General features: G+C 39.3%; 1 protein-coding gene across 2 annotated transcripts in view; it reads left to right on the forward strand.

Moving 5' to 3' along the window:
• pvrl2l (PVR cell adhesion molecule related 2 like) overlaps positions 1–20,154 on the forward strand; it is a 568,718-nt gene that overhangs the window by 299,178 nt on the left and 249,386 nt on the right. For both annotated transcript variants that reach the window (XM_055225158.1, XM_055225157.1), the window contains exons 5-6: positions 220–337; positions 2,521–2,669. In XM_055225158.1, the coding sequence (XP_055081133.1) occupies positions 220–337; positions 2,521–2,669 (267 nt within the window). The remainder of the gene's footprint in view (positions 1–219; positions 338–2,520; positions 2,670–20,154) is intronic.

Here is a 20,154-nt window from a genome sequence, read left to right on the forward strand (position 1 = left end):
GTATTTTTGAGCAATAAATCCCCTGTAATTTAACAAATACCATTTTGTGAAACATTCTAGGCATCTCCGTGTCGATAAGCACATGGCAGACCCTTCACCAGAAAAGTTACATAGTACACCTTTAATAGAGCACGTACATTTTTTCCCATATCTGTTTAATCTGTTTGTCATTATTATATTTGAAGTGTATTTTTATGATGTTGTTTCTTGTGTCTGCAGACCCTCCTTCAGTGTCCATCGAAGGCTACGACCACAACTGGTACATGGGCCGATCGGACGCCACGCTCATGTGTCTCGCCAACGCTAACCCCGCCCCCACCACGGTCACATGGACATCGTGAGTATTGTAAACATTATTTAGATTACCAGAATGTATCAAAGTTGTCACGCTAATTGTTGTCTGTGTAAATAATGAGGAATTTGTGTCACTTATATAAACAGTTAGTGAATACTGGTACTGAAAAAAATGTATCTTTAAAAAAAATATATCTTGTGATGACTAGAAAGTATAAAATATTTTTCAAGTACTAGTATCGAAAATCAGGTGTTGTTTAAAGGTCCTGTAGTACAAAACATGGGTTCGTGTGAGCTTTAAGCCATGTTATAATGCTGTTACCTCCTTAAAAACATACTGGAGTTGTGTTTTGTTTCATTCACACATGTTTGAGTAACACTTTATTATTAGTCTGTCTGCATCTCTAAAGCTCAAAATGCTCTGTTCCACCTTGTGATGTCATGAAGTGGTAGTTTTCATGTTAACAGCTACCTTTTGACCTTAAATTCAGTGGAGATTGGCAATTCCAAGGCTGAAATCTTTGAAATGATTCTAGTGAAAGTGTATGGAGTTTAAAAACACAGTGAAGCACTTCCTGTATTACCTCATGACATCACAAGGTGGAACAGTGTGTTTTCAGTTTGAGAGAAGAACTCGGCGTAAAAATGCAGGGTGTGTGTGAATGAAGCAGCATTATAACATAGATCTGAAAATAGCTTGAGCTTTTTTTTAAGTATGGATTGATGTGACATATTTTACTAAACATAACAAAACCTTTATGCAGAACCAATTAACAGACAATAGAGTCAAATTTATTCTAAGTCTAAACTCCAAACAATATGCTTTTACTTGATACATTTACTTTGAAACATTCTCATCTCAATTTCGATTAAAATTTGAATAATTTCCCATCAGTAGCTTACTCCCCCTCCTCCTCCCCGCTGTGCAGACTAGCAGAGCGTCTCCCTGTTTTCTTTCAGTCCTCCTTTAATGATCCCTTCTTCCTAATGATCTTGTTTCGATCATGGGTGCTCCGGGTGGCAGTGGACAGATGGCGTGCTGGGTGCTATGTGATGAACGCGAGCAGATCAGAGCGCCTTCACATTAGCGTTCTCTTTGATTATTTCAAAATGGCGGCTGCTCCTCTCCTCCTCCGCCATCTCTCACTTTGTGTTTGTGTTTTTGCGATGGGTCTTTTTAAACTTTGACACGTTTTATTTCACCCAAGTGACTCTGAATCACCCCGAAGTCAGTGTGAAAAACGGCGAGAGGCGCACTGCGAGGAGAGCTTATTTCGCTGTTGACGGCTATTACACAAGAATAAACACTTCTCCAATAGTTAACAAGGATGTGAGTTTGATCTATAGACTGTAGAAAAAGTGGACTGAGGCGGCGTGATGTCACTCATAGCATCAGGCTCCAGTCAAATGAAGCTCATCGAGGCTAACGGTTATATGAACGAATTTGAAGCTGTGTTTTATATTTGTAATTCCGACCACGAGTATCATAGCAACCAAAGAGCCAATCAGGAGCGAGGCTGTTTAAGGTAACGCCCCTTCCTACCCGCACCGTTGATTAAGCACGGGGTGAGCTCTTAGAAACACTGTCAATCAAACCCGTTGCTAAGGCTACAGAGCGCGACCTCGGGAATGATTTGCCTGATTTGTCGCTTATTATTGTTCATATTTTGATTTATGGACATAATAGTGAAATAAAAATACCAGGATCATGTAGAGCAGGTTAATATGATGAGCCTGACAGCAGCAGTTAAGAGAGGGGTGACAGTTTTTCAATGCAAAGTGAATTGGAGTCGAAAACGTGCTCATGCTAACTTCTATTCCTATTTAGAATGTGACAGTTAGCTATGTCCATTTATATGTACAGTCTATGGTCTAGTCGCGGTTTGTATCTTGATGTGCGTGATTGACAAGTGGATTAACCAATCAGGGCCATGCATGTTTGTCCATATCAAAACAAATATGGCTGCTCACAAGGAAAAAAAGGGGGGGGGGGGGGGGGGATCACAGGGGACAGAAAAACATTGCCAATTTCTGCAGAATCAATGAGCAAACCCTAAACTAACTATACATATAATAAATACGCGTTCATAAAATTTGTATACCAACTTTTCAACCATTTTATTTGTATGTTTGTATGTTTAAGTTGTATGTTTTTACAATGTAGTTTGTACCGTACGTTGCCCCTTACTGTATATTTCACCTCCTGTTTCTCCTGTCTTGTTTTAGCGTCTCCGGTCCGTTACCCGACTCAGTGGTGGTGGACGGGAACAAGCTAACCGTGCGTAAAGTGGACGACGCGGTCAACACCACGTTTGTCTGCGAGGTCAAGAACAAGCTCGGGTCAACCAAGAACCAGATCACCACCATCGTCATCGGTGAGTCCAGATAATACAGAAGTCGTGTTATATATCGCTCCATTGGGCTGTGTTCAGACTGGGACCAAAGAAAAGAGACCGACGCCCCTCTTAAGACAGTGTGGTCAGAGCTGGATGATTGATGTTGATGCTTTAAAGATGCACTGTGTAACTTTTCTATTGGGTTGTCTCCAGTGAGATTATGATACTTTGTCTGGAATGTTCAACAGCATGGGATTAAATTATCAATTATCAATTATACGTGCATTTATTCCTCAGAATCCCTTGAAGAAACATTAATTCTTTCTGCGACCGGGCTTGCCTCTTCACAGATCTGATATGTAACTCGGCTAGGTAATGTAACTAAACTAACTCCGCCCATTTTTGGACATCATTTCGTTACGTAACACCACCCCTGAACAAAGTGGCTCGTAACAAACTCTCTTGTCCCCATGAAGCTTGACAACTTTAATGCCGTACTGACAAACCAGAAAAGTTACGTAGTACATCTTTAAATGTAGCTAGCTTTTGGGTTCTTGTTTTATTCATTTGTATTTGAGAATGTTATATAAGCGATGTAATGCATTTGAGCGGCATATGCAGAGTTTGTTAGTTAATACATTTTCGTTTTTTTTTGTTAAAGACGGGGTATTACACAAAATCGGTTCTAAATGTGTTTTATGTTAGCAAGTTTGTACCCCAAAGAACTAAAATACCCCCTCTTTAATAAAATGGACACAGGTTTGAAGTGCCAGCTAAGAGATTTGGTTGTACTGTTGGCGTACTGGAGTTGTCTCTGCGTAGGATTGGTTATAGCGGTTAATTATTATAAATCAAACAGCTATTAGCCACGCACCTGGAGCATGAAAGAGGACATTGATCTGAGGCATGTATGTGTGCCCATTATCTAACGCCGGTGGAGTGTCTTTAAGAGGGGCCAATTGGACTTTTCATTTAACCTACAATCAATACAAATCATCCCATAGCAACAAATGCCTTCTAAATAACAGGCATCGTTATAACTGTCAACAAAACACAAAACTGAAATAAAAGCTTTAATATTTATACATCAGCCATAACATTATGACAGTGGAGTTAATCTGAAATGTTGTTTTATTTAAAGGTTCTATATTACACAAAACTGACTCTTGAGAGACTTAAGCTAATGTTATGGTGCGGTTAACTTCTCAATAACAGACCTGGAGTTGTGTTTTGTTTCATTCGCACATGTTTGAGTAACACTTTATTATTAGTCTGTTTACATCTCTAAAGCTCAAAATGGTCTGTTTGACCTTATGATGTCATGAAGTGGTAGTTTTTAAGTTACAATAGCTACCTTTTACCTTTTTGTTCTGTAGAGATTGGCAATTACAGGTCTGAAATCATCCAAATGATTCTACTGAAGGTGTGTGGAGGTTTAAAACACAGTGGAGCACTTCCTGTATTACCACATGATGACATCACAAGGTGGAACAGGGTGTTTTCGGTTTGAGAGAAGAACTCAGCAAAAAGATGTAGGGTTAAACATGTGCGAAAGCAACAAAACACAACTCCAGGTCTTTTTGTGATTGAAACAACATTATAACATTACTCAGAAAATAGTGTAATATGGGCCCTTTAAAGACGGTAAGCTGAAGCTAGAGATTGTAAATCAATTTGAAAGTCTTACTGCCAATAATTATAATGGCTACAAGGCTGGGTCATTTCTTCTCAGATCGGCTTTCAGCTATTGTGAGGTTCTTCTCACTTGAATTGGTTAAACAACACACTGGGGCTCAAATTGCTGGATGAATTGATACAACACAGTTCTCAACTTTTTGAAAAAGTTTGAAAAAAACAATATTTACTGAAGTTGCATTTGGAGCCAAACAGGGACTGCCTGCTCCTGTTCTAAAAGTACATTTTCCTACATTTTCCACACATTTTTCCCATAGACTTTTTCAAAAATTCAGATATTAAGAGTTCAAAGTCATTGCAGAGGCTAACCAGCTATGGCTAACTAATATCCATAACACGGTTGTTTTCAAAAAAGCACATTTAAAACACAAGATTTTATGAAACTCTTTAATTACATGGCAGTTTATAAAGTTCCAGATTTAACAGATTTAAAATAAAAGTATAGGTGTTATGTTTTCAAAAACTGGGGACCCAAAAATGGAACCAAGTCAGGAAGGGAAAGGCAAGTAGTTTATTTACAAAAATGAAAGAGTCAGACTGAGCGGGCTGGTGTTCAAAAGGTCATGGGATTGTGGAGCAAGACGGTCATCAGGAGAGCGGGGAGAAGCATGTAGAAAGAGACGGGAACCAGAGCAAGGAGCGCACGAACAATGGTAATGGTAAATTCAAGTTTAGAAAAGCAGGTAAATAGCAAATATATAAATGCAGATAATCACCATCTGACTGGTGAAACAATCCAGCACCAACTGACATGAATGATGTAGTTCCAGAGAGTAATTACCAGACAAGACTCCGCCCACACACACACACAGCGACGGAAGCGAGAGGAAATAGGAAAACGAGAAACTTTCATGTCAGCTGAGGGGCGTGACGATAAGTCTTCTAGTCATTAGTCACCACATAGCTGATTAGCCCTGAGCAAACTTTCAAACTTTCAACTTTTTTTTTTGCAAAGTCTGGGGAAAAATGACTGAGAAATGGACTTCTGGAACCGGGGGGTGGCCGGGTACCGTTGAGCTCCATGGTTGGTCGTGATTATGATGTTATGTCTGATTGATGTGCACAGTTAAACTAAGAAATTACGTGTATTTTCTCTATTCAAACTATTGCATAAAAACTCGACAATCCAACAATCCAGTTTGAACACAGCCTGATAGTGTAACCACCTTCACACGCACACGTCTTACATCACATCGTAAGCTTTCCCAAATGGGATTTAGCCGACAACATATACATTCGCACAAATACACGCATATACACACACAATTTTGGCTCCGCACAGGTTTAAAACACGCCTGTCTCGAGCCTTTCATTCAGTTTTTGGAATCACATGAAAGCACTTTTGCACGTTTAACAGTACACTACACACTCTGCACGCACAGGGACACAAATCTCTCCAATTCACCCTCTCCTGCTGGGACCAGGCCTGATTTAGTACTGTCAGAATCCTGCTTTACTCCTAATCTTCCACATTTTTCCGGATATGCTCCACGTTTTTCCACACTGACAGGTTTTCAACAAGCCTTTTTGATAGACCCTTTCCACTTTACTAGCACGGGGCCAAATTTCTGAACAAGGGCCAAGTAAAAATGTTTATGACTCGCGATCCGAAGTTCTTTGTAGTTAGCAAAAGCATGGAAAATACAGCCCAAGTGGTAAATGAAAAGTGAATTGTGGGTTACGAGAAAACTTGGCACTTGTTACAGCGTTTTGGCCCCTGCGTTGCTGCGGTTACGGTTCTTCGGGGACGGCCGGGTCTTCAGGTTGGTGTGAGCAAGTTTGCCCTGAATTATGATTTTATTTTTTCTTTTATTTTGTTCCAAGCACTTTTCTTTTCAATGAACTAACCCCCTCTGATCATAAATGCTATACTCCACCTCGTCGGAGCTGTTGGGTGCATGCTCTTTCCACGTCCCCGCTGGGTTGGACTCAATGGATTTTTGCAACTAAATCTTTCCTCAGCTGGTGGTACGTTTATCATATATTTTGGTGTTTTTGGCACATTTTTTCCTGGTGTTTTACAAAAATTGAAACACATAAAAATATACATTACTCAAGCTCCCATGGAGTTCAGACATAACGGTTTGTCATTGTCTTGTGTGGACAGGTGGCCGATGTTCTCTTAAGTATTTATATGCTGAAAATGAGCTCGTTTGTACAGCTTTTATTTTTATGAAAGAAATCTCGCTGGAAGTGTGCAAGGTTCTGTGTCGTTTGGTAGATTTGTTCTTGGTTTGCTGCGTAATTTTGGTGAAAACAGATGATCTTATATGCAGTTTTTATTCGTTTATTTTCATTGCATTATCATATTTGGATTAACTAACATTTTGACAAAAACATTCGCACTTAAAACTCAATTAATCAATTATTAGCTGGTTAATCAAGGAGGTCGAAGGTCAGATCTGGCCCGTGTTGTCTCACATTGCGAATAAATGTGTTATTTTTAAGTGCACCAAGGTGTGTTTACGCTGGATTTGCCGTTGTCGTAGCGAAGCCTTGGTTTGTGACACATTATACAGATCGGGATTGCGTCTTGACATTCAATTTAATTCAATTTATTTTTCACAATGGTCAAGATTCTACAAGGCACATACATACACACAGGTAACATTTACACATGCCCATTTACACAGGCTTCATACAAACTACATACACCAGTCTATACTGTACACATACATTTTCTATTTACATATGAATGCCACTATGTAAGTGTCACTGAAAAACATGGACACCATCAGAACCTGTGAAAGCTTAATGAGTAGCTGTGTAAACTAAAGTATTTCATGGCTTGGCAGATACTTTATGTTCTACTTACTGTGTTTATTTCTCTTCTTTCGTTTGCTGTTTGAGTTTGATATGCTATTTTATGAAAGAAAATAATTTTGTAAGGGGAAGTAGCAGCTCTGATGTCTCTGATGTAAATTGACACTTTTGAATACACGCGTCACAGCAGCTGTAAGTGTAAATCCCAGGTTAAATCATGCTAAATGGTAACGTTAGCGCTCGTTCAAAGGTTTTCTAACACTATAGTGCGATACATGGTTGTTCCATGTCTCTTTTGTTGAATTGTTTTAGCTCATGCATCTCTGTCAAAGTCTGGCACATCTGACCAGTCATGTTAAGTTCTTGATGTTCAGTTCTGAGCTTTAACACAGTTGATCTCGGATGGATTTTAATTTTCACGTTTTCAAATGTTAGCTGATCAAAAGCGTAATCGGTCCATTTGATGAGTGCATGTATTTTGTTACACAGTGATACATGCTAATGAGGCCTGTCAGGATAACACATTTTGAAGTACGATATACAGTGGTTCCTCGCTATATCGCGGTTCACCTTTTCGTGGATTTTTTTTTACAGTGTATGAACATTCATTGTGTTCTGCGTCCTGATTGGTTAAGGGACTGTTGACCATTGTCAGTCTCCTCTACGGTACAGAAAGCCTTCAGCCAAATTTACATAAATGTTGTATCGCAGTGTGACTCTGAAGTGCTGTATGTTTGCAAGTTTTCTCCCCCCGACAAAACCCACAATGTCGATGAAACGTTCTGCACCAACAAATTTCAGAAACGCTTTGGACTTAAATGTTTCTGTGCAAGGAAAAGCGCTTTTGTGGATACCGCTGGAGCAGAGGCACGTGAACAACACATTTAAAGCGATTATCGAGGAAGAGGGATATAATATACAAAGGTTTGAACTTTGAGAGTGTTTAAACAAGAGGGAAATGTGAGAAAATGTTAACGCCTGTGTGAGAAAAGTGTATAAAGTGTGTGGTGAGGGGTTTTACAGCTGCAAAACATATAATAATTGTAAAAAATAAAGCTGATACTTCGCGCATTTCGCCTATTCCGGGTTATTTTTAGAACGTGACCCCCGCGATAAACGAGGGACCACTGTATTGCAGAAGTAAATATAGATGATAAACGATTATATTGAAATAAATTTATGCCACTGATGCAAAAACCGAAGAGCAGATTTAAAATGTAACACGATCAATATCAATAAAAACATTGTTCCAACTTTCATAAATTGAACGATAAGTAATCATCATAGCTGTCATAGTTTCCTGTAGTAATGTCCAACTTCTTACTCAACAAACAAAGCAACATTTTTTCCACAATACTCAATATGCAGTACTTTTCTGTCATCTTGGTATTTGTCTTTTCAACATCATTTAAAGTTATTCCTGAGAGTGGCATCAGAAAGAGAGCATTTCTGACTTTCGAGTGTTAGGATAGCAGCAGATAACAGCGGGGGAGTTGGGCCGTCCTGCTGCGATGGAGAGACAGGTGCATGCTGGGTATCACCAGAGCAAACAGACTTGGTTCTAACTTGTCTAAAGCCTGTACTTATCTCAGAGGGGCCCATAATGAGTGACCACTTCTCCATCTGGCCTCAGCAAGACAAAGACGATACAGGATGCAGAAAGTCTCATTTGAACTAAATAAGACCGTTGGGGTTTAAATGTAACGTAAGAGAGGGAGATAGAGAGAGGAGTGAGGGAGGAGGAGGGTGAGAGAGGAAAAGAGGAGGCTGAAAGGATAGAGAAACCAGACCCTGTTGTTTGAGACCTGCTGAAAAGTCTGAAGGGTTTATTTTTGACACATTCATAATATGATCAAATAAAAATATTCAGATAAAAACGGCAAGAAAAAAAAAATTCTGTTCTTTCTGTTGAACAAATTCAGCACAAATCTGTAGACCACTACATTTGAAGCTTTATTAGATCTCAAAACCTGTGTGAAATACTTTTTACTCTCAAAGTAGATTTTTAAACAAGTACTTTTATATTTCATGTGATGCTTTTACTATTTATTAATTTTTTATTTATTTTTAAATTTTTACTTTTTTAATTTAATTTAATTTTTTTATTTATTTGGTTGTTTTTTTTTTGCCCTACATTTACTTTACTTCTTCCATCACTTATAATTTATTACCAGATAGCTACATTTTAGACATGGTTTATTCCGCTTTTAGTATTGGTCTAGACCCGGTGTTACACTTTCAAAGCTAAATATTATTTGCTGTGGATCCAGAATACACACTTCTCCAATACTTAAAGATGAAGATGTGAGTCTGGTCACCGGTGAGTTCAGATGGGCGTTATTGACAAATGGGTAGACCAATCAGGGACATGTGTGGTCTGTTCGTATCAAAACAAATATGGCTGCTTAAGGAAAGAAAGGAAAAAAGAAATGGAAAAAAATATGAAAGGCGACTGAAAAACATTGCGGATTTCTGCAGAATCAATAAGCAAAGCACTAAACTGTCAATCTGAGGTGAGAGAAGTTTGATTTTATTGTAAACGATAGGTGACCAATGAGCTCCTTCATTTCACATGTGTCACTGAAATAAATAAAAATAAAAATCCGATCGCACGGCTGTGTTTGGTTCTGGCTCGAGACGTGATGGAGAGTGTGAGGAACAGACTGATATCCATCTGTATAAATAATACAAAGAGATCAGTCTGGACTTGTAACAATAATACAGGATATGATGCTTACTTAAAAATAGTTGTGGAAAGTACAAATCTTTTCTATCATTTATTTATCTTTAGTTATACAGGGAGAACCAATGAGAGGATGCACACTTAAGTCCATTTAAAACATTAAAAACAAGTGCAGGTGTGAGTAAAAACGTTTAACTCATTGCATTAGTGGCACCAAAGTATTCAATTTTTGCTTCTCCTTGGAATATATTACAGCCAAAAGCCCTTTTTCTCACCGCAGTTCTCATGCGGCGAGTCCTTACACTTATACAATCATGTGATCTTGTCTTAAATGTTCCCATATCAATGATTAATAAGTGAGTGAGATATTCCGGCAGTGAAAGAAGTAGTACCTTATAAATACATTAATAAGATCATATTAGATTAAGAACTGTCACAGTGTTTCATTTTGAGTCTTTTTTGATGCCGTAAGTCACCGCGAGTCTCCATCTCTTTGGAATAACTTTAAACAACCACAAAAGCTAAAATGATTCCATTTCGACACAGCATGGAGCGATTGTGAGCTTTGCCTCTCTTGTGTGAACTGGATCGTTTGTAGCCCGGTGGTACGTTTGGGATCTGTGTGGGCGTTCACAAGTGGCTGAGCTTTCGCTGTTCCTCTGCCGAGCGCCGCATTGTGACGAGCCTAAGTATCATAGAGGGTACTTAAATGTGTTCAAACAAGCGTACACCATGTGAAATCTTATAGGCACGAAAAAGACTCCACATGAAGGTACGCGCCACCACTGAGCACGCTCCAACTCCAAATCAAACACACGTCTAGTCTCCATTTTGTTTCAATGCAAAGATATGCATTTGGCTAAGGATTAATGGGGCCCGTGTATCATTTTGCGTAAAGGCGAACATGATGTCGTTATACTTATAATTAGGGTGAGATGTGAGATGCTAATCAACAGGGATGTAGCTACTCATTCGAGCAGGTATCGATGCTAAAAAGTCACCTCATCAAGACAGAAATTAACTTTTACTAAGGTACAGAGGAGTAAATATATGGTACAGAGGAGAAGTGAGAGTGAATATAATGTACGGAGGAGTAAATATATGGTACAGAGGAAGAGTGAGAGTGAATATTTGGTACAGAGGAGGAGTGAGAGAATATAAGGTACAGAGGAGTGAATATAAGGTACAGAGGAGGAGTGAGAGTGAATATAATGTACGGAGGAGTAAATATATGGTACAGAGGAAGAGTGAGAGTGAATATTTGGTACAGAGGAGGAGTGAGAGTGAACATTTGGTACAGAGGAGGAGTGAGAGAATATAAGGTACAGAGGAGTGAATATAAGGTACAGAGGAGTAAATATATGGTACAGAGGAGGAGTGAGAGTGAATATAAGGTACAGAGGAGTAAATATATGGTACAGAGGAGGAGTGAGAGTGAATATAAGGTACAGAGGAGTAAATATAAGGTACAGAGGAGGAGTGAGAGTGAATATAAGGTACAGAGGAGTAAATATATGGTACAGAGGAGGAGTGAGAGTGAATATAAGGTACGGAGGAGTAAATATATGGTACAGAGGAGGAGTGAGAGTGAATATAAGGTACAAAGGAGTAAATATATGGTACAGAGGAGGAGTGAGAGTGAATATAAGGTACGGAGGAGTGAATATATGGTACAGAGGAGGAGTGAGAGTGAATATAAGGTACGGAGGAGTAAATATATGGTACAGAGGAGGAGTGAGAGTGAATATAAGGTCCAGAGGAAAGACAGTGAATACGTGGGCAAAGTATCAATAGCCCTACCTATGTTTTTACTTACTTTGAAGATGAAAGCCAAACTGTGTGTTTTTTGTGTAGAGATTGCACTTGGAGTTGAGGCTTAATCCTCTTGGTATAAAATGGGAGCGTTGGACTGGTTAAAACAACGAGGACATTTTAACACACTTTGTAACTAAATTGTCATTGACATTGAAGCTTGATGTGCAATTTGCTTCGCTCCGTCAACCAAAATTTCTACAAAAGTGCTCAAGCAGTTTCAGATGAACAGCCATACTGAGGCATTCTTTTGAAGAAAATAACTGGTTTGAGGCATTGTCCTTGAATACCAAAACATAATCACAACTTTGTAAATCATGTTGAAGAGATGCAAAATATAAAAATGATTGACACTTTAAGAGAATGGAAGAAACACGCTATTAAACTGTGCATGTGTCAATGAGGGAGAGTCCTATATTACGAGGTTTAAGTCATGTTATACTGTTGTTACGTGGGCCCTTTAATGTTTCTACACTAAAGTGCCCCAGATTGTTTCATCTCCTTTACCATTCACATGTTTACATCAGTTTGTGCTAAGCTAAACCTCTGTTCCTCCATGATAAGTGGTCTCATCCTTGAAGAGCACCTGTGTCCTACATCCTTGTGTCTGACTCACTACAGTCCCACTGAAGCGCTCACTTTATCTCCCGTTTTAAGGTCATATTGTACTGTAAAAATGTAAGATTGTAAAATTGGTTGCACTTCCTTTACATCACAGTAATAACATGGCGATAGGGCTGTAATAGCAAGTGTAACTATGTGTCATTACATCGAATTACTCAAGGGAAAAGGACACATCTGTCGTTCTACTTTAATTTAAACAAGACCTATTGTGCTTGTGTCTGCTATATAGTTATAATATGTGACACCCCTGGATCATTTTGTTATAAATTGCCCATTTTACATTGCAGTATTCATCTAAAACAACTTAAATAAAAGAAATGAGTAGCCGTGTAGCTGTCGCCCCCTCATATGGATAGCTGCAAATCACACTAACGAGTAGCAGATTTTTTTTCTCCATTTGTACCACAAGGACTATGTGACTGTCGAATCCTACACATGTCATCAATTGAGAATATAAAATTGAAGAAAGAGATAAATATAGAGTAGTGGGGGTAGGCTGGTGGCAGTGAAAACGGGGGTTGATCTGCAGTATAGGGTTGTGAAAATAAGCGATTAAAGATTGCTCAAACATGCACGAATCACTACAAATGCAAGTTCAAGTGGGTAAATGAGAAAGGGAAACAGGTATAACATGGTCAAAAGCTCTGAAAAGTCAAAAATGCTCTTAAAATCTTCAACACAATTTACTTAAATAATATAATGGATTGTAACCTTGACCAAGTATAAAGGCTGTAAAATTACAATAATAGTTAACAGGGCTCAAATGCATTATATCTGTCACTGTGCTGTTTTTATCCTCTTTGGTGATGGGCAATACTAGATTTTTGTTTCGATCTGATACCAAGTAACATGGTGGAAAGTACTGTGATGTCATACTGATGCTGATACCAACACGCTTTGCATTAAAAGTCCTTTATTATGTTTTTTTTGTGTTTTTTTTACTGATTTAAAGGTTACATTAATGTATTAAATAACACATATTAAGCAAAATCAACTTTTAAGAGTTTTTAACCATGTTATAGTTTGAGCAATGTCTGTCCCTCAGTCGTCCAGGTATGTTCCAGAGAAAAAGAAAACTTGAATTCTGTCAACTGGACAAAAGTTGTAGAGTGAAGATGTTTCGTTGCTCATCTAAATGAAGAAAGTGCTTGGATGAGTGGCAAAACATGTTTTCTCTTAAACTTTTGTCCAGTTGACAGAATTCAAGTTTTCTTTTGCTCTGTTTGAGAAATCTTCAATTGCTTATTTTCAAGACACCATTTTGCCAATCAATTCCCATTTTCACTGACACTGGTGCACGTCCACTGTTATGCAGCTGTCCATCGGTGGTGCTGACAACTTCACGGCGATGTCAGCTCCCATTGGACACCGCTGTTTTCAAACACAAAAGTTAGTGGACTTGTTTCTTTTATTGAGTTGTTTTAGATGAATATTGTGATTTAAAATGTCCAAATTATAACATAATGATCCACAGGTGTCATAGATTATTTATAGAAGACTCAAACACATTAGGTCTAGGTGTAGGTGTCAATATATTTGCATGAGAAGTTATACTTTTTTGGTAACATTTTAGCATCGATCTATCCATCACTATGTTATATTCCATTCCTGCTCCATAACACTGTCACTCTAAATGATTATAGATCATTTTATCCAAGGTGTTCTCGAAAGTTGCACACATTCTGTTTAAATTGAAGATATTAATCTGCAAATATAAAGCCCTATTGCACATTCCCACATTATAGTCATAGCAGCACAGTGCCCAGTGGTCCAGATGGCCAGTCTCACACATAGAATGATTCACAGTGGTAGTCTTGTCTCCTCAGATTAGTGACTCATGGAGTATAATCCGGACACTATTAAAAACCCACGTACAACACTTAGACCATTTACACATGAGTCACAGCTCCACGGAACAGAGGAAACCAACGGAGCAATTCTTGGATGAGTAAACGGTGTACAACAGCTGAGTGTTGATGTGAAATCTTCTATACATGAAGGTACGTGACACCACTGGGGAACATATAGTAATCAAATAGCGGAACTAGATCTTCATTTGAGCAGGTATTGATACAAAAAGTCACATCAACTGGACAGAAATGAACGTTTCCTGAACAGCTTTAGAATGATCTTGAGCTGTATCAAAAGTATAAGACACATAGACAAGTACACGCCCATGGACCACTACAGAACCTACTGGACGACTGAGGGATTACACAGATATAAGACCACATGGCAATATAAAAAGAAGTACTATTATGTAATATTGATGACATTTTCCTTTTTTTTTTTTTTTTATTTATGAGAAGAGAAAAAAAACGTACAGTACAAAACATAACAGGACTTGGCAAGAGAAACAAGCAAAGGAGACAAAGAAACGGACAAGAAAATGATAAACCTTGTACAACGCATAGGATAAGAAACAAAAATAAAACAATGATCAGAGCTTGGGGTGGGTTGAGGGGGCGGGTTAAGGGGGCGGGTTGAGGGAGTGGGCTGGGGTCTTACAATGAGCTAATGTTTTATTATTACTGAGCAAGCAAAATGAATGAATGAGTGAGTATAGTGATGAAGTTAAAACTAGTTTGACATTCAGTTTCAGGGTTGAGTCTCCATTTTCTTTTATTTTTTTCCCTTTTCCTTTCTCCCTTTCCTTTCCTTCCTCTCTCCTTTTTTCCTTTTTTTTCTTTCCTTTTCTCTTTTCTCTTTTTTCTTTTCCCTTTCTCTTTTCCCTTCTTCCTTTTTCCTTTTTCTTTGAATGTATAATTGGATAACCTTCCTCACATCATTTCTGCCCTATACTTAAGCTAATACTATTTGTGTGTGCGTGTGTGTGTGTGTGTGTGTGTGGGGTGGGGACGCAACTCATGTCTAGAGTGCATTAAAAGAAGGGCCTTTTGTGAGTATTTCTACTTGAGACGGGGTTACTGTCCCAAGGAAACCATCTCTCATCTGACCTGCCTGTGTTTGAGTCTATAATGATTTGCCCGACTATATTGTGATGCATTAAAAACACAGAAAATGTTAGTATTTGAGCAGCAGCCGCTTTTGTAGTATCAATACCATCAATATCAACAGCATCATCAACAACTGAAATTAAAATTACAATTAACATTCTACTTTCTAAAGTGTTTTTTGTGGTATCGTTGTGGTATCAGAATCAATATTGAGGACTAAGTCTATTCCAGGAAATCGACTTTGACATTTTAGTATCGTAACCACACTACTTACAACGTGCATTTTAAAAGCGCAATAAACACATTGTGTAGTATAATCCGGACACTATTAAAAGCCCACATACAACACCATTTGCACATGAGTCACAGCTCCAGGGAACAGAGGAGACCAAGTGAGCAATTCAGTGTAATGTGCTTTCAGGCGAGGTATGAATATAATTTAAACAGTTGGACGCGTGATTGACTTAAGAGTCCGTTGACATTTGTTGACTTTGATAAAGGTTGATTTTTTAAGCGCGGCTGTTAGACACGTGATTCTCTCAAGTATAGGATTTATATGCAGTATGTACCTTTCTTTGGGTTTACAGAGATGCATGTATGTGTTTTCAGGAGGCACTTCAGCCCAAAGGATTTCCTAAAAAAAATAAATAAATACAAATAAATAAATAAATTAAATAAATAATAAATAAATAAATAATAATAAATAAATAAATAAATAAAAAATTAATACAAAATAAATACATACAAATAAATTAATGAATAAAAAAAGTATTGATTAATAGATTTTTTTCAAGATTTTGTGCAAATGTAAATAATTTAAATTTGCTCAAAATTTTGCATAATTGATTTTTATTTCACTTTCAACCATAGTATGACGCTGTTTCCTCTTCAAAACCATGCTTTAAGAGGTATTAGATGTCATCCATGCGTGTTTCAGTATTTTAGCGAGCTCTGTTGGCAGTTTATACCCCATACAAGTAAAATACCTCCTCTTTAAGCACAACAAAAGACGACTAAACAATTCACAGTTTAAGGTCGCTGAATGGGCTTAAATAATAGCAGATGCTCCAACAACAACAACAACAACAACAACAAGAATTCAATTTTCTTTTGTCATCAACTAAACCAAAGTTAAAAATGTATTCTGGGTATGTAAATGTAATCTTTAAATTCTGGCTTCACTATACGCATTTACTATTTACAAGTGTAACCGATTGTGACGTGGATTTCATTTTACCACTGTCTTTTTACGGCTCCAACATGGCCGAGAGTGATGTATTCAAACGACCCGGAGCGGCGCACATCTCCGCTCCGATCGGCCTCTCCGTCTCGTAAACTCTGACGTTATGAGGCCATTTTAATTAGACGCTGATTTTCCGCCCCACAGTGTAAACATGCACACACGAGTGAGCGCCGCGTGCTAGCAGACCGCGTTATGTTAGCGGAGGGGGTTAGCCAGAGGTTTATGATCAACACATGGGACGAGGCTGCATCATCTGATTAGTGTAGGCACCCAGCTGAGATAGAGGGAGAGAGAGAAGGGAGGAGGGGGTGAAGAGAGAAAAGGACAGAGAGGGCGGAGGAGGGGGTGAAGAGAGGGAAAGGAGAAAGAGGGGTAGAGAAAAAAATAAGAGAGGGAGAGAGGGGACAGGAGAGAGGAAGGAGGGGGAGTGAGGGAGAGAGAATGAGACAAGGAAAAAAGAGAGAGACAAAGGAGGGGCAGGGAGAGGAAGGAGAGAGACATGAAAAGCAGATGAAAGAGGGCAAGGGACAGAGGAGAGAGCGAGAGAGAGAGAGAGGGGAATGGGTGGGTATTTGAGTGAAAAAAGGGAGTGTTTTCGGGAGAGAGGGTAGCAGGTAAGGGGGATAGATGGAAAAGCGAGAGAGAGAGAGAGAGCGAGGCAGAGTAAGGGAATGGAGAAATGAGGGAGTGGAAAAGAGGAGGAATATGGAGGGAGAAAGTGAAAGAGATTGTAGCTTGAAACTGAGGGGGGCAAGAGAGAGGGGAAGGTAATGGAAAAACAAGAGAGAGAGGAGGAGAGAGAGGAAGGGGGGAAGAGAGGGAAAGAGAATGAGAAAAGGAAAAAAGAGGGGGAAAATGGGGCAGGGGGAGGAAGTAAATGAGAGAGGGCAAGGAGAAAGGGGGGTGTTTGAGGGAGAGATGGATAAAAAGTAAAGGGGTATAGACGGATACGCCGGAGAGAGAAGATGGGAGAGAGACAGACAAAGGGGAGGCGGAAAGGAAAAGAGAGAGCAGGGCTATGGAGAAACAAGAGTGAAAGAGAGAAGAGAGAGGAAGGAGGGAAGTGAGGGAAAGGGAGAGAATGAGAAGTAAAAGAAGAGAGAGTAAAAGGGGGCACGGAGAGGAAGGAGAGGGGGAATGAAAGAGAAGAGTGGAGGAAGAAAGCAAATGAGGGAGGGCAAAGAGAAGAGGAGAGAGAGAGCGAGAGGGGTGTTTGAGGAAGAGCAGGGTAGAAGGTAAGAGAGAGAAACAAGATGGAGAGAGAAAGGAGAGGGGGGAGGAAAAGAGAGAGAGTAAGGAAATAGAGAAACAATAAAGAGAGAGGAAAAGAGAAGAGGAAGATGGAGGGAGAAGGTGAAAGTGAGATGTAAAGAGATAGAGAGGGGGGTTCAGGGAGAGAGGGGTAGAAACTATGGGGGGTAAAAGAGGGAGGAAGTGAAAGGAGAAAGAAGAGAGGGGGAGAGTGAGGAGGAGGATAGGAGAAAGAGACAGGGGGGAGATTGGAGAGAGAAAAGAGAGACAAGGAGAGAGATAGATAACAGTAGATCGCGTGGAGTGGATTCCAGGGGACATGATCACACTAGCTGCAGGCAGTTGGTCCACTCAGATGTGATGAGTGAGAATTATAATCAGTCTGTGTCCAGCTGCACGTCCTCTGCTCTCAGGAGGTCAATGACTCCCAATAGAGGTCACGCACAACACGTCACAACACTTCAGAACGAGCGGCAACATTTTGTGAGAGTTAATGGCAACTAATGACATTTTGTTCTGTAAAAGCACAAAACACATGTAAAATGTTAGTAGTGGAAAACCAATAATGGAAGACATGTTTTTCAAAATGAGTATGTAGCCCTGCTGAATCCTTTGCATATCACCAACTAAGAGAATAAATTTGGAGAATGTAGAGAGATTGATCTGGAATATGGTGTCTAAAGATTGCTGAAACTTGCACAAATCACTCCAGATACAACTTTGGGTGAGTAAATATGACTATAACATCATATAACAGCTCTAAAAAGTCGCTTTTGCATAATAGGTCTGCTTTAACAGTTAGCTAAACAACTGATACAGACTTTGGGATTCAAACATAGCTGAACTGAACCTTTCTCTTCTTAAACACGATGTTTCAAGTCCCTGTACAGAGGATATTAATTGTTCTAGGGTGAGTTGAAGTGTCTTTTATCTCTCCCTATCGTTAGCTAACAATTACTTTCAGTTTCCACGTGTAAAACTACAAAAAAAACAAGGATAGTTATGATATTTTGTCTGTTAATCTATCAGATTTCTCCAAGACGCCGCAGAAACGTAATGTCAGTTCGACTTTTAGCATAACGTAAAGCTGCACTATGTAACTTTTTTGGGTGAAGGGTCTGCTACTTGCTTGTCTCCATGGAGATGTTAATGCTCTGCCAAGGAATGCTCTACACACTCCATGACGGGTGTTTTTCACTCAAGAATACCAAGGAAAACGTATATTTGTACTGTGAATGGGATTGCCTCTTCACAGATCTGGCCCGGTAACCATCAGGTGGCGTCATCTTGTCTCCATGAAGATACATTAGTGAAACGCCATACTGAGGAACATTCCAGTCAAGGCAATAATTATCAGATATCACCTGTAAAAAGTAGAAAAATAAAAAAATAAAATAAAATCTCATTGGACCATCTACCATCCAGCTCGGACAGCAATCGTAGCATTTCAAGCACTGAAAAAATCCATAGCGTACCCAAGAGTTGTAATCTCTCCAGACCTCTTTAAGACCTCGGATTTACTTTTTTTTTTTTTTACTTTTGCTGACAACAGTCTTATGTGTAAACGTGGACACACTAGATATGTTTGTTTGGACACAATATTGACGCCCAGTGATCTGCACAGTCAACAGGGGAAGTCATCAGTTTTTAAGCCAAGGTTGTTGTCGTTTAAAGAAGCGAGCGTCTGCAGAATATCTCACTCCAAGGTTATAAGCAAAGTGTGCGCGGTTAGAGACGCACGGAGAGAGGGCCGGCTGGGCGGTCTGAAGTGATTGGAAAAGATTATTAAGAATTTAAAGACAGATGTGTCCAGATTTAGTTGGATGGATTTGTGCAGAAGAGGAGGAGGGTGAAGAGAGTGAATATATGGTACAGAGGAGGAGGGTGAAGAGAGTGTATATATGGTACAGAGGAGGAAGGTGAAGAGAGTGAATATATGGTACAGAGGAGGAAGGTGAAGAGAGTGAATATATGGTACAGAGGAGGAGGGTGAAGAGAGTGAATATATGGTACAGAGGAGGAGGGTGAAGAGAGTGAATATATGGTACAGAGGAGGAGGGTGAAGAGAGTGTATATATGGTACAGAGGAGGAAGGTGAAGAGAGTGAATATATGGTACAGAGGAGGAAGGTGAAGAGAGTGAATATATGGTACAGAGGAGGAAGGTGAAGAGAGTGAATATATGGTACAGAGGAGGAGGGTGAAGAGAGAGTGAATATATGGTACAGAGGAGGAGGGTGAAGAGAGTGAATATATGGTACAGAGGAGGAGGGTGAAGAGAGTGAATATATGGTACAGAGGAGGAGGGTGAAGAGAGTGAATATATGGTACAGAGGAGGACAGTGAAGAGAGTGAATATATGGTACAGAGGAGGAGAGTGAAGAGAGTGAATATATGGTACAGAGGAGGAGGGTGAAGAGAGTGAATATATGGTACAGAGGAGGAGGGTGAAGAGAGTGAATATATATGGTACAGAGGAGGAGGGTGAAGAGAGTGA

The sequence above is a fragment of the Periophthalmus magnuspinnatus genome, chromosome 11, assembly GCF_009829125.3.
Source record: "Periophthalmus magnuspinnatus isolate fPerMag1 chromosome 11, fPerMag1.2.pri, whole genome shotgun sequence".
NCBI classification, from domain to species: domain Eukaryota; kingdom Metazoa; phylum Chordata; class Actinopteri; order Gobiiformes; family Gobiidae; genus Periophthalmus; species Periophthalmus magnuspinnatus.